General features: G+C 53.7%; 7 protein-coding genes across 7 annotated transcripts; 3 read left to right on the forward strand and 4 right to left on the reverse strand.

The window, feature by feature from the left end:
- Window positions 1-438: 438 nt before the first annotated feature.
- On the reverse strand, window positions 439-2,121 carry N7459_008525 (synembryn; the record flags this gene model as incomplete). Its single annotated transcript, XM_056947693.1, has 6 exons — window positions 439-520; window positions 579-714; window positions 767-1,475; window positions 1,523-1,642; window positions 1,700-1,960; window positions 2,002-2,121. The coding sequence occupies 6 exons, from the start codon at window positions 2,119-2,121 to the stop codon at window positions 439-441; spliced, it is 1,428 nt and encodes a 475-aa protein (XP_056797203.1).
- Window positions 2,122-2,885: 764 nt separating this feature from the next.
- On the forward strand, window positions 2,886-6,467 carry N7459_008526 (putative AT DNA binding protein; the record flags this gene model as incomplete). Its single annotated transcript, XM_056947694.1, has 1 exon — window positions 2,886-6,467. One exon carries the CDS (start codon window positions 2,886-2,888, stop codon window positions 6,465-6,467), a length of 3,582 nt encoding a protein of 1,193 aa, XP_056797204.1.
- A 1,005-nt stretch (window positions 6,468-7,472) lies between these two features.
- Window positions 7,473-8,357, forward strand: N7459_008527 (uncharacterized protein; the record flags this gene model as incomplete). The annotated part of the gene is made up of 2 exons (XM_056947695.1): window positions 7,473-7,973; window positions 8,046-8,357. 2 exons carry the CDS (start codon window positions 7,473-7,475, stop codon window positions 8,355-8,357), a joined length of 813 nt encoding a protein of 270 aa, XP_056797205.1.
- A 616-nt stretch (window positions 8,358-8,973) lies between these two features.
- N7459_008528 (HHE domain protein) lies at window positions 8,974-9,696 on the reverse strand (the record flags this gene model as incomplete). The annotated part of the gene is made up of 1 exon (XM_056947696.1): window positions 8,974-9,696. One exon carries the CDS (start codon window positions 9,694-9,696, stop codon window positions 8,974-8,976), a length of 723 nt encoding a protein of 240 aa, XP_056797206.1.
- A 426-nt stretch (window positions 9,697-10,122) lies between these two features.
- Window positions 10,123-10,707, reverse strand: N7459_008529 (uncharacterized protein; the record flags this gene model as incomplete). The annotated part of the gene is made up of 1 exon (XM_056947697.1): window positions 10,123-10,707. The coding sequence occupies one exon, from the start codon at window positions 10,705-10,707 to the stop codon at window positions 10,123-10,125; it is 585 nt and encodes a 194-aa protein (XP_056797207.1).
- A 1,100-nt stretch (window positions 10,708-11,807) lies between these two features.
- Window positions 11,808-12,461, forward strand: N7459_008530 (uncharacterized protein; the record flags this gene model as incomplete). The annotated part of the gene is made up of 1 exon (XM_056947698.1): window positions 11,808-12,461. The coding sequence occupies one exon, from the start codon at window positions 11,808-11,810 to the stop codon at window positions 12,459-12,461; it is 654 nt and encodes a 217-aa protein (XP_056797208.1).
- Window positions 12,462-12,881: 420 nt separating this feature from the next.
- Window positions 12,882-13,763, reverse strand: N7459_008531 (putative methyltransferase; the record flags this gene model as incomplete). Its single annotated transcript, XM_056947699.1, has 1 exon — window positions 12,882-13,763. The coding sequence occupies one exon, from the start codon at window positions 13,761-13,763 to the stop codon at window positions 12,882-12,884; it is 882 nt and encodes a 293-aa protein (XP_056797209.1).
- Between the last annotated feature and the right edge of the window lie 653 nt (window positions 13,764-14,416).

Genomic DNA, 14,416 nt, shown 5'->3' on the forward strand with positions numbered 1-14,416 from the left:
CGGCCAGCTTCTCTGGGTCTACCCTTGTCGCTCTCTACTGTTGGTGCATGTATGTACGTATGTATATATATATATATATATGCTGTGGGTCGCTCGAAGAAAAGAGATGGACTTCAATCGATGGCTATGTTGCTTTCACCCCCTGTTGCTGCACTCCCCTGACCATACCGAACGGCAGAAAATCCCTCACCAATCATCTTTTCCGGCCATTCGACCCTACGGCCGTTGATGATCACCGCGAGGGCTATCTCGGCAGTAAACTCATGGAGGAAAATAGAACAATCGTATCTTGTTTTGCAGAATTTTGGGTTTGAAGAGATGAGTCTTGTGATGCATAAATGCCTAGAAAGAAGGAGTCTTGCTCGCCAATGTGTGTTCTTCCTCACTTTGCATGGTGTGTGAGGCCTCTTGGGCTAGAAGATAGATTGATATTGCAAGTCATTCTATTTCTTCTAACCGCCCATTTTGTGCAGCTATAGAGACAGGATTCTCAACATTTATGACACCAGTTGCTCGAAGTCTAGGAACACCGTTAGGGTATAAGTGATTTAAGCCAGAGTAAAAAATTCTTCTCTTACCTTTCAAAAAGCACAAAAAGTCGTTCAGCCTCACGCCCCTTCTCTTCTTCTGTCATCTCTGGAATATCAATCTTGGGTTCTCTTTCTCGAATTTGACCCGACACTGGATTTGTTTCCAATCCTTGCTTCGTGGTAACTGACAATCACTGTTAATATCTTATAGCTTCTGTGGCCAAAATCAGCCTTACCTTCAGTAGCTATATCATTCAGGGAATTGGGAGGGAGTTGTGTCCCCAGAGAAAGTAAAAATCCAGACGCATATCCGTATCCCACATTGTGTACGAGACGCTGTGGGTCTTTATCAGAAAGCTCGAAGAAAAGAGAGGGAATAAGGTGCCTCAATCGACTAGATACTACTGAAGTAGCTGCCCTCAGTAATATTGCCGACAATGAACGCCCCTCTCCAAGGACAGTTTTTCGATCATCAGCCGATGGCAGAATAAGCGATTTCAATCTTGCCTTTGGACCGGGGGGCGAGATTTCAGCAACCCTCAAGAGGACTTGCATAAGTGGCGATCCATATTTATCCAGATCTTCACTGCTGTAAGATTGAGCGGCGAGTGTCAATATTTTTACCAGACAGTCCACATTAGCGTTGCTCTTGTGAACAGGGAACACAGCGCCATAGCATGGATTTTGTGTGGCACGCTCGAATTTGAAAAAAACAAGACAGTTGATCAAAGATGATATAGGAGGTTGCAATGGTGGAGATGGAATGGCAATACTTCTGAGCAGGTCAAAAAGAGGTGCTAGGCAATCATCAAAGAGCGAGGTTTTGTGGGGCAAAAAGGCCATCAAATTGCAAAGCAACTTGAGGGTTTCTTCACACGCAGCCTGGTCTAGCCCTGAGAGAAAAGAGCCACATGGCTGGATATAACTTTTGTAGCGAGTCAAGTTCTGTCCTTCTTAGCAATAGGTTGAAAAGGATCCGACAGGAGACTTACCAAGTGGATGATAGAACATATATCACTTGATTCCACAAGATGGTCTAAGTCCAGATCAGTCCCATAAGTACAAAGCAGGAGAAGCCTGCTCGTGACTAGTTGGTCTTCCAAGTGATCGCTCTAAAATTTTTGTGAGCATTACCAGGAAAGTAAAAGCTCTATATATTTTGCACATACTCTCATCTTGTCAACAGCTTGCGCTGCCCGATTTTGATCAACAAAAATCTGTCGCGTTGGTTCTGAGAGCAACAGCAAATTACAAACACATCGCAAAGCAATGTGGCTTGCAGTTTTGGGAGCCTTATGAAACCCATATCCACAGAGAAGATGCAACGTGCGCTGGGTAAAAAGCAGACTTGAATCACAAGACTGGACAATAAAGGATTTCAGTTGGGTGAAAATCTGACAGAGATCTTTGTCGATATTTAGCGCCTCATTCTATAAATCTCAGGGAATCCCCTTAGACAGCTCTTACCCACCTCAGAGAGATTAAGCACCTCGATGTTTTGCTCGAGTTTGGATAATATACTCCCAATATCATTTGGGACCCCTTTGTCGCCCCATGCCCCACTGTGATCTGAACTGAGAGGCGTCGCCATCTAGGGTTGAATGGTGTGCAAACTAATTTGGTGATAGAATATTCGACATTTTCCCTGAGGGTGCTTGGGAGGTAGTTTCAATAGTTGATATGTTCATCCGCGTCTCTCGAAGAGAAAGGTTGAAATCAAGGGATCGGTGGACCTCCGCATTATTACCTGGACTGGAGGATGACTAACAGTGCTGTTAGGTACCTAGGAAGCTTAGGTACCTAGGTAGTGTCATCTAGTCAGGCTTCATCGGAGACGACAGGACGTAGAACAGACAGGTATTCTTCAAGGAGCAGGGATTTTTCCCACGTCGAATAAAAACTACATCTACAAGGCACGATTGCTATATGGCATTGCGTTCGCCCTGACCGCATTCAAGGCAAGATCCGGGCTCTATATAGTCGAGTTGCACGTGGTGGATGTCGTGGACAAGTAAGCATCGCCATGAGGTGATCAATCTTGTAGCTTTTCCATAGTGACCACAACATGATAATAGGCAAGAGACGAAGAATGTGAGGCAAAAGCGCTGATGGATGCCCACCTGGGCGGGCCTTACCTAAGCCCGCGGCCGTCACCGACTCGGCTTCGATTGTTTACGCTTAGCCCCGCGCCGATTGGCAGCATTTGGGCTGGTTCACGACATTCGATATTGGACGGTCCTGAACAAATCATCACTCTGGTTGTTTCCCATTGCAGGCGCGCATTCCACGGGGTGCGCTCTCTCCACGCCCACCCCTCGCGGCACGCGTGCCGAGATTCCATCGCATGAGCTCGCCATGTCGAACACGTCGCGCAGCCAGAGCTCCTCCCCCGATATCCTTGGCCCTCCAGGCGATGCCGATTACTTGATCTCATCTCCTATCAAGCCCTTCACCGGCCGTCAAAGTTGGCTCTCGCCCGCCAACATCTTGCGTCAACAAACCCCGGCCAAGCGACGCCGCGCCAGTCTAAGTCCCGCAAAGAGCGCGCATTCGATCCGATTTGACGATGTTCTGCTTCCTGGCTCGCCGACAATGAAACTCACTGGTCGCCAGCGGTCGCTCTCCCCCGAGAAGATTCAGTCCGACGGCAATGTCAGTCCCTGGCGCATTCGAGTCACCCTCGAAGCCACACAGGACGAGGAGAACCAGACAAGTCCGTCGCGCAAACGCCGTCGTCCTTCAACCGTGACAAGGAAAATTCCCTTGAAAGATGAAAGGAGTCCCCTCATGGAGAAGACCCCTGGACGACCACGGGGTCGACCGCGCAAGTCAGATATTCAGGCAGCGAATGGATCGCCGTGGCCAGCGAGCCCGGGAAACACCCCAGGGCCAGCGGGAACCACACCTCGAAAACGAGGTCGGCCGCGCAAGGGCACTCCTAGAATACACGCCCCGGAAATCGTCGTCGCAGAGGACGAGCAAACCCCAGCAGGTCAACCTGATCAACGCCTGAGTCCAATGGATATGACAGCCGATAGTGTCGCTGATACAGCACGCCAATGGAGCCCGATCGATCTTGCTGCTGATGGTGGATCGGAAAGCGATTCCCTTGGAGCTGATGATTTGCCCGTTGCGCATCTTCGCCCACCAACACCAGCGCACGCGCAGACCTGGGAGAGCAATGACAGCCGTGAATATGGGAGAACCAGCTACGATACCCCCGTTATTGGAGCGGCGGAACATCATTTCCAAGATAACGATGAAAATATCCATTCGACTCCTTCCAAGATGCCATCGCCTACTCGAGAGAGGCTAGCTTCGTCCGTTCGGTCCTCTCGTCTCGCTGGCAACACTTCGTCACCAACCTACCCGACTCCAACTCCGACTTCTTCGCTGGTCGAAGGAGAAACCCAGAACGGAGCGACTAATGCGGATCAAGACACAGTGGATGATGACCAACATTCGCAACCCGATTCTACCGGTGATCACGAAGAGTTTGATTCAATTATGGAAAGCGAAGGCTTTACAATGATTTCCTTGGATACCCTACCATCAGCCAAGCAGCATGGTATTGGATCCAGTGCTAGGATAGCTACGGACAACTCTTCAAAGCTATTAAAGGATCGTGAGAATGGTCGTATTGGTGATCGATTGAAGCGGCAATTGCCTGGGACCATCGATGATCTCCGAAGTGACTCCCACAGCTCAGCAAGGCCGAGCCCGGTGGCCATAGGTCCTTCTCCTGGAACGCAGTCTCTCTCACGCACTCATTTGGGATTGCAACATTCGAACAAACGAAGCCCGGCTCCAATATCCTACCCCGAGCTCCCCGCGGCCGACTCGCCCGCGAGAGAACGTGAGATTTCCCCACCGGTAGAGGAAGAACAAACCGAAACGGCTGGGTATCCTGTAATCAGAGAAGTTTCCAGGGAAGACTTCGAAGAACATGATGGTCATGTCGAAGACGATGGCTGGAATGAGGAGGAAGCAGATCACGAAGAGGAGGAGGAGCCAGACGATGAAGAGCCCTTCATGGTTCAGTCCCCCCAGATTAACCGGGGAGACTACCCGCAACAGAACTCAGCACTCGCCGGAAGAACTCAACGAGAGGCAGACTGGCAGATAGCCAGGGAGGCGGCAGTCAGTCGACAGGCTCAAGATCCCATGAACTCGCAGCGGGTCATTCGTATCGACAGTGATGATAGCGCTTCACAAGACGAGGGTGTCCTCAACGACGATAAATTTGAGGAACAACCACGTTCGAATTCTGAATTCGCTTCCGATGAAGAGCCCCTTGAGGAAGACCTGCCCGCAGACGAATATCTAAATGAGGAGCCTCACTATCAGGAGCCCGGACTTACTCCCGAGCCGTTTCCCACGGATGATAAACCACGACACTTAGAGGAAGAGACGTTGGAAGAAGACGATGATGAGGGCTCAGTTGATACCTGGAGGGAAGAACCTCAATATATGGACCAAGAGGTTGATCATGAACCTGCGCCACTAGATGTCTCTGACCACGCAGAAGATGCAGAACAAGAAGCCCCGGAGGAAGAAGATGGATTCGATGACATCTGGCAACAAGAGGCTCGCGACCACAGTTATCTTTCTCAACACTCGGATGATCATCCTCACGCCCCTGCCGAGGAGCCCGTCAGTCCGTGGCGGCGGATTGCTGGCCGTTCTGCAGACCAAAACCACTTGAGCTCATCTCCTGCTTATGTGACGAGGGAACATGGCGATGTACCGTATTCGGAAATGACTCACATTCGCAAGTTGCGCGATCAGAACGTTGATTTGTCTGCTATCATGGCAGAAGAAGATACCCCGAACCGTGCTCGCTACTATAACGGAACAAGCACTCCTCGAAGTATCCTTAGCCGCCGGTCCGCAACGCAACAATCCATCAATGGATCTGCCATTAAATCTACCTCCTCGCGAAAGGCCGAGCGCCATGTTCGGCTACAGCCTATTTCCCAATCTAGTTCAGACAGAGACTCGGAAGCCGTGTCTGAACCCAACTCCCCAATTATACCTCACCAAGAACTGAAACCGGAGCTACTGCTGGAGAGAGAGGGTACTGACATTGGTTCCGAGCCTGACCTTCTCGAAGCTGAACCTGTTCAAGCCAACCCCGCCGCTACCCCCAACCCACACCAGTCAGATACGGGTGCATCGGCCTCATGGTTCGGGCGGATTACCAGTCTGACTCCTCGATGGCTGAAAGCCCCCGCCGGGGATGAGGAAGATAGCTCTGAACCTCCCTCGGAAGAAGACCTGGAGGATGACGACCAGAGTGACCAGGAAGACCTTGCTATCGTCGGATCAGCCGAGAAGATTCGCGAGAATATGGAGGCCGCGCCTGTCTCAAACCCTACCAGCAAATCACCTTCTAGATATTTGGACGAATCGGCCGAGATCCCGCCATTCGACAACGATGATCGCGATCCTTCCGTGCACGAAGAAGATGAACAATCCAACGAGCGAAGTATTTCTGGTGACGACGTGGAAGATGACGCGGTCGACTTTGTTGACGAGGATCACCGTCAGTCGACACGACCGAGACCTCTCGCGGTGTTTGGCTATTTCTCCGATGCCCACTATGTGGCTCTTCGGCGTATGTACCGAATGGCAAAGCAGCATCCAGAGCGATTCCCCTACTACGAGGCCCCCGGACGTGCTGACATTGTCGGTGACTGGATGTGGACCTCAGACGGGCATCACGGGGTGCCCATCACCGAAGTGCAGTTTGCCATTATCGATCGCTTTGTACATGACTTGTCTCGTGCCGATGTACAGTATGGTGGTAGTGGGAAGGTCGAGTGGACAGAAGCTGACCTGCACCGGAGACTGGTTAGCATTATCATTGGCGAGCAAATCCGACACGAGCAAAAGGCCAAGGCGGCCCGAGGGACTTCAGTCGATACTTGGCGATGAGCACAGATACCTTTGATTCTTTTATTGGCGCACGGTTGGACGGTCAATCCCCAGCAAGGAAGTTGGTGGTTTTTTTTTGGGCCATGCGGCTATTTATTCCCCATGTTAATGATTCCCTCATGGCTTTTGGTATGGGGTTTATTCGAGATGATAACTTCACGGTTGTCTTCTATGCCGGCGTCGGTGACTTGTTCGTCTCTTCAGCATCATGATCTCCTGTTTGAGCGTGTTACATGTATACCTGAATTCCTCCTTTTTGCCTGCATCACACCTGAAATACAATCGATCACGGTCTCCGTCGCATCCCGGAAGTGGACCTTTGGGCTCCCCTACACACAAATCCGAATTGTTATGGGTGTTGGATACTGCACCTCTGCCAGACGCTGTCAGCCAACCATGTCCAATTCCTGCATCGAGATTCCTTGTTTTCCCGAGAGGCAGCGCCGAGGTGGCGAGGTCCTTTCCCAGGCATGATTTAAACTGCTTCGTAGCTTCGAGCAGACCTTCGGATCTGGGCCCATTCGCACGACTGAGCACTGCGAAGAACGGGCTTTTCTCGATGGCCTCGTGGTAGTCGCCATCAGATGAATTGATGTACGACCACCTTCCGCCTTGAGGTACACAGACGCTACACTCGACCTGTAGTCCCGTTGCAGTCTCGACCGGCGCTGCAGGCCTCGATTGGACCGGACCAACCAGGGGCACCGCGGGGACTCGCGTCTCTCGCGTGGGCCAAGCAGAAGACGTATCTGATGGCCATCGGGCTCGAATGCCCAGTCCCGTGCGAGTACCTGCTGCACGCTCGTTTTCGTCTGGTGGCTGGTCGGTCTGGCATGGAACCAAAGTACAACCTCTGAAGAATCGACACGGGCATTATAAGAGTGCCAGGGGCCGCAGGAAATAAACGGCCAATTGCTCTCCTCGTGCCTTTGCTTCTGGTCCTTCACGCCGATTTACGTTCCTCGGCCTCGATTTCTACGGCATCCATGTCCAGCCGGTGCTTTCATGTCGGTCTTTGCTTTTGTTCAACGTGCCCTTCCTTTCCCCCTTTCCTGGAAACGGAGACCGTCCACTTCCAGCAAAGGCAAAGAGAAAGAGAAAGAACCGAGCCCTGCATGTTCAGAGCATGACGCAAGCGAGTTCGAACTCGGATTCGGCAATGACTTTGCCGGAACGCCCAGCACATTCCTGCACCGTGACGTCTCCCACGTCCTGCATGTAGCGGTGAAGCAGGGTCCAGACTCAACGAGCCCCGACTCCGCACCCAACAAGTCCTCTGAGACCGATCCGGACTCGATTCTCGAGTATCAGACCCGCCAGTCCGCCGATGACGACGAATCGTCTCTGCGCTCCTCGCAGCTTGCCCGGGCCGTCAGCTGGGCGAGTATTGTCCGCAGCCGATGTCGCTGGACACGGGTGCAGGAACGAGAGCTCGCCATGGCCGAGAGACAACTGGCACGGTGTCAGAAAGCATGGAGCTCTGAGCAGGAACTGTGGTTGGCTTATGTACGTCTGCCTTGTTGTTCGGATAGTGTACCTTGCCCAAATGAGATGATTCTGCCATCGCGACTGCCACAGATGCGGCTTGTTAGTTCTTTTCTTCTAACCATGCCTTCTAAGATCGAAGCCCTGAGTGAAGAAAAGAAGGCCCACGAAGGGTTCAAGCTCATGCGGATGCGGCAGCAGGAAGAGGAGCGGAGCCAGTTTCGCAAAGCGTGGAAACGTCGTCGATCCGTGGAGAACGTGGAGAACCCGGTGCGTCACAAGCAGAACGACTCGATGAAACGAAAGACGGCGGATGGGTTGAGTAAGCTGCGGCGGCTACAGCGGTATGGATCTATGGCTCCTAGCTTGGCTGTGACGGAATCGAAGGTTTTGACGTGCAGGTAGAGAGACTCAAGTGTTTGCCACGCTGGATTTACTCTCCAATCTATACACGATAAACAGACCGAAACGTTAGCTTGATACTGCCTCCTACTCTAAAAAGGGACTATATAACTGTACAATATCTATGGATAGTTGGTCGAGGCTCAATCGTAAATGGTGAGCTGGATGCTTCAGGCGAACAAATTCAACCTCTCGCGAGCACTTTGGATGGATTCCGCCCCCTCAAGACAATCACGACAACATTGCAGAAGTATTTATAAATACCGTTGCTTATCCCATAGCCCATTCCTCGGCCATGGACTCGACCTGCACTTACGAATGTGGGGAAACGGCACCTCTTTTATCGCCCAATAGCGTTGTGCCTTCACTGTGGCTTAATATCTATGGGCCATTTTTTGCTGGAGATGGTGCCCGGGGCCATTCTTCTCTACATCATCGGCACCTTTGTCGATCGCGTTTTGGATGGCGAGTACTGGGAGATCGAACCAAGTAGCGCTGCTAACGGGTGGCATACTAGGGATATTCTGTAAACTAAAATCCGTGGCTTCGCTCGTCTTTATACCCTCGTCCTGTCGGACGCTAGAAACACCACCATCGATCTCTACGATCTCTCATTCTTCTACCGCATCGCCGGCATCTTGCCGTCTTTCTTCTCAACCTCGCCCGGATGCGGCCACTTGCGCAGCATATCCCCCAGCATATCCACGGGCGCCGTCAACAAGCCCGCCACCGTCTCAAAGGGCGGTTTACTAGGGGCGCGAGGATGTGAGCGCGAGGGCACGAACATCTTCGTCCGATCCAATGACCTCGTCAATCCCTCACTGTCGGCCTGGGACAGCGCCTCTTCCAACTGCATCAGATCCTCGTTCTCCTCCTGCTGGATGTGCCGTCCCAGATCCTCCCTTAGCGCCTCCAGCGTCGGGACAAAGCGCGGGTCTGTCGACGCCAGCCCCTGGAACGTCTTGAGCTGCTCCTTGATCTCCTGGTGCTCGACGCGGTTCTTGTCGGCGAGCTGCTGGCCGCCCTTGACGTGCTTGGCGATGGCCGGGTAGATGACGAGTTCCTCGGCGATGGCGTGCCGTGCCAGCTCCCAGGTGAACTGGTTCTGGAAGCGGGTCTGCTCGTCCGGGTCGGTCGAGGTGAGGATCTTGTGGCAGTGGGATTCCAGCTCGCGGTGGTCGTGCTTGATGGCCGGGAGGATGCGGACGTGTGCGGCTGGAGCGGCGGCTGCGTCGGTGAAGGTCCGCAGAGGCGGGCCTATGTTGCCGCCGAAGAGTGGCGAGTTCTTGGGCCCGGACGAGGCGAGGGCGCTGGTTGGGGGATCGCTGGATGGGGTGGTCATGATGGATGGACGGGGGATGAGGCGCGTGTGGAGGGGAGTGTAGGGACGGACGAGTCGAATGCGTCTGAACATTAAGGCAGTGGTGAAGAAGAAGAGGCTCTGGTGTACAGACGCTTTGAGATGGGATATTCAGCGCAATGGGTGATGGTAGATCAGCCGGCCGTCAATTCCGGGTTTGCCATCATCATGATATCCAAGGCCGAGCATTGTCATCGTTGCTTCTCCAGGTGAAGCTTCAGTGGCAATCTTGTGAGTTCCATTGACTTGGAGACCTTTGAGCATAGGTTTGACTGATATACGCTGGTTGCTTGGTCCATCGGAGCTTCACGGCGTGAGTTCATTCCTGGTCTATACACTTCCGGGCAACAAATGTATCCAATGCCAGCCAATCTCCACACGCCTGCAACGCAGATTCAGGCTTCACCCTTACTCTGGGATGCGGTCTTCAGCTCCATATTTCGCCAGCAAATCCAGAGTTTCCGTCGTGATTCCCTCCTTCTTCCTCGCATATGGCAAGACAGGCATTCCCAAGTAATTGCTGGCCTTTACATTGGCCCCCCGTTCCAACAAAAAGGCCACCAGCGTATTATTCTCCTTATGCACCGATAGTGCGAGCGGATCGCCAAAGTATCCAATCGGCTCATCCAAGAAATCCGGCTGAATCGCGAGCAGCGTTTTCCAAATCTCCACGCCGCCCGACACGGCGTAGTAGCGCACGTCCACTCCCAGGTCGCGGTCGGGATACCTGTCAATCACGTATCGAAAGACATCCGAGTTACCCGCCATCGCACTGAACTCGAGGACGACCTGATATGCCCGTGGAAAGCGTGGGGCAATGCGATTCAGAAGGCATGCGATGCCAGGAATGGATGCTGAGGGCGCGGCCTCCGACAGGAGCTGCTCGTCGCGCTGGCTCAGGAGGGATTCCAAGACTTCTGGATTCTCGCTTTGGCTTGCTTGGATGACGGCCTGCTCGATGTTGAGATCCACTCTGCGAGGTGGATCAGCCATCTGACTATGGGAGATCCACCCGACGAGGTGGCGGAGAGAAGAAGAAGGAGAGACGAGACACACCTGGTTTCCTCTGTCATGACGAGTAGTAGATCAAACTCGACGCGAGGTCACTTTCGACGGGCTAACGTAATCACAGGCGACTGGTGCTCCTGAGATCCTATATTTCCCAACGATAAGTTTATTCCGCTGGAAAGTTGGGGTGCTCTCATACTCTCATACTTTCATCTTACGGGAGGATGCTATCGTATAGTACTACAGCTAAATTCCCCAGTTGGTTGTTGGTATGTCACTTTGTGATCTACCACTTTTTACTATAACTTGTGCATTACGCGAGTCAAGGCAAAGTTGTTCTTGACTCGGATGGCAACCTTTTCAGCCCCCATCCGGCCTTCATGAGAATGAAGGATTGAGCCAAGTAAACACTGGTGGGTCCAGGGACTCTTCAAGTTGCTCCCGCATTCCTTCAGCCCGATCGCCAGTGCTTGATTCCATGTGCAATGTCCCTTCTGCCGCGTTCCGGTAGGTATTCCTCAAGATCCAGGGCAGGCAGAGTCGAGGCACAGTGCGGCGTCGTTGGGGTTGCATGGTTGTAAAGTGAGAGTCGGGATTTCGGGTATTAGGGGCATTGGATCAGACTAGTCATCGGGTATAGTGGAGAGGGTCGCAAGCGCGCCTTTTATCGGCTTTGGGGCTCCCAAGGCTCGGCGGCGGTGACTTTATATGCGAACTTTCTAAACACGATTTTAGTACTGACTCGGGCTTCGCTAGCCTTGCAGGATGTCTGATTTCCCCTGCAGCCATTGCTTCGAGTGGGCCTCTGTATCCACACACGCCCTCGTCTAAAACCAACATCCTTCACATCCTCTGACGAATGGACTGCTCCGGCGGAGACGCGATCACTACACGATGGACTCGCGCGATTTTAGTCCTCCTTGGCCCTGACCATCACCAGGGATTGGGGGCTATCGTGACTGCAAGCAGCCTCGCATAAGAAATGCACCAGAGGAGCTACGTGTCGTCGCAATGCGACTACAAGGAGCTCCTCGTCCAGACATTCTCCATGGTTGAACATCCTCCGTAACGACGAGTTCCCCATCATGTCTCTCCTTCCCCGGATTCTGCTTCTGTGGGCCATTCTGCTGCACGTCTTCAGCGCAGCGATCCCAGTGACAACGCCAGACCTCCACATCCTCTCCGTCCCTGGAATCGAGAACCAGACCGGACCAGCACATCCCCATGAGCCCGACCACCTACCGCGGGAGCCCGACTCCACCATCGAGGCTCGCGTCGACGCGAGTCCCGTACCGGGCGTTGATCAGATCAACGCTAAGATCATCTCGTACGGCGTCGTGACCACCCGGCCCGACCTGTACTACACCCGGTACCCCATCAACCAGGCCGTGGCCATGCGGTGGGGATCCGAGTACTGGGACGAAGACATCGGCGCGACGAAAAGCAACTACAAGTTCGCCATGTGGGGACGGCTTATGGATGTGAACTGGCTCTCGGGCACCGCGAGCACGCTGAGGTCGAGCATGGTGGCGGCCAAGTTCGGCGAGAGCAGGATCAAGCAGTACGAGGATATGTTCATGAAGAATGTCTGCCAGGCGTACGGGGAGACGTCGCAGGGCGACATTATCGTCTTGATGAAGGACACCGATTGGCCGGATAATAGGTTCGACGCCGCGACGGCCTGGGGAGGTACGTTGGTTCCAGCGGTGGTCTGGGAGTGTTGGATGAGTTGTGGCTAACTGGACTGTAGGGTGGGAATGGCCGGCGTTGACTCGGAATGCGCGAGTCAGGTCGATTTCTCGCATTGATCCGACGGACTGCAATGCCGAGCTGAAGGTGATTTGGAAGCAGGGAGATGCGGCGTCGAGCCAGAAGCCCAAGGGTGCGAGGGATGCGACCAAGCCTCGCAAAAATTGAGCTAGATATGGGATGTATAGATGGCATCAGGAGTCGAGCGTTGTATATACCCGGAATTCAATACCCTAAGATACTACATATATTGTATCTCAGAATCAATGCCAGAAGCCAAAATAGTGTTTGACATTGCAGATCTGTGGCCGCAAGCCCTAAATGAAAGTCCAACACATCAACAAGCTGTGATCATCCTTCAATGCGCCAATTCAAAGAAACAAGAAAATAAAGCAAGAAACAAGATCCAATCACCCAAAAACCAACGCCCGCACCTCAATACTCTCCCTCGGCCGCGCGCCCTCAGGCGTCCTCGCATCCCAAAACGCCGTATGCGGCACCCACTGCGCAACACTGGCATCTACCAGCCCCTGTGAATCCGAACACTTCAGCAGCAACCGCTCCTCCCCCGTCATCCCCGACCAGTACAGCCACCGCTGGCCAGGATGGAACGTGACGCCCATGGTCTCGCCCGTGCGATCCGGGTACCGGTGCTGGATGGGGACCAGGTCGCGCGCGGCGACCGAGGCCGCGGACGCAAAGCCCAGCGGTGCCGACTGTACGGGCGCGGCGCCGAGCGGCCGCCACACGTTCACGATGCGGTAGCGGCCGGCCAGCAGGGCGGCGGCCTCAGCGGGGTCGGCGATGTGGCGGCGCACGCGGTCGGCGGCGGCGCGCGCGGTCTGGTCGACGTGCGCGCGGTTGACGGGCTGGCGGGGCGCGCCGGGCTTTGCGCGGCGGATGGTGTGGTCGAAGAGGACGACTTTGTGGGCGCCTGGGATGTGCGTGAGGAGGAGGGATTCGACCTCCGGGTAGTATAGGGATCGGATGGCGGCGTCGGAGTCGAAGGTGGAGTACGTGGTGGCGGAGGGGATGTCCTGTAGTGCTTGGAAGGCGTCTTTGTCGAGCGTGTAGGCGGCTTCGTGGCCGCGGATGTCGGAGAGGGATACTTGCTGTGTGATTTCTTGGTAGTTGCGTTGTGGCTGGCCGGCGGGTGGTGCTTCGACGTAGTTGAATGGCGCGGCGCCGTCTGCCGGTGGGCCGTAGAAGGTAAGTTCGGCAGACGTTGGGCCTCGCGGGATATAGGATGACGATGTGGCTGTCGCTGTGGTGGTGGAGGTTGTGGTTGACATGGCGGATGGCATAGATTGGAAGTATGTAGGCACGGAGGTTATAGAGTGTCGTGGGCTGTGCCAGCAACCGGTCAATGCACTTGCGGATCGCAAGATGAGAATGTCCAAAGATACGCTGCCAGCAGGAACGTCTTCAATATTAAACACCGTTTCCCAATGGTGGTACAGCACACTCTGCAGAAAGTTGAATTAGTGAGCATCGCCGACGCAGCGTCATCGTCCCATTTGTCATCTCGCCGAGAATTGCGGAGAAACAACCACTCAACGGCTCCAGGCGAGCGCGATGACCCCATTTCCAGTCGCGATCACCTCATTCTCCTGTGGAGCTGATCTCGTGTTGCTCCGAGGTGGACCCTGCCAGGCTCATTCAGACCCGCTCGTGGAGATGCTGGCCCTGCCAATCTTGCAACTACCCCGGTGGCGATATGCTGACTCTAGACCCTAGATCCCCCATACCACGGTGATTACGAGTAGCACGGAGAGTGATAACTGAATGGGGAGAAGAGTCAGAGGAAAGAGAGAGAGATGAAAGGATGCAGTAGATTATGCCAGCTCCAACCGCCTGAAAAATAGACACAGAAGAATGTGAGAAGTCCAGACGCCACCCCCCTAACCCCCGATCAGTTGCCCTTTGAAAGTAAAGATAAAAAGAG

The sequence above is a fragment of the Penicillium hispanicum genome (genome assembly GCF_028827665.1).
Source record: "Penicillium hispanicum strain IBT 35686 chromosome Unknown utg000007l_segment0_segment0, whole genome shotgun sequence".
Lineage (NCBI taxonomy): Eukaryota > Fungi > Ascomycota > Eurotiomycetes > Eurotiales > Aspergillaceae > Penicillium > Penicillium hispanicum.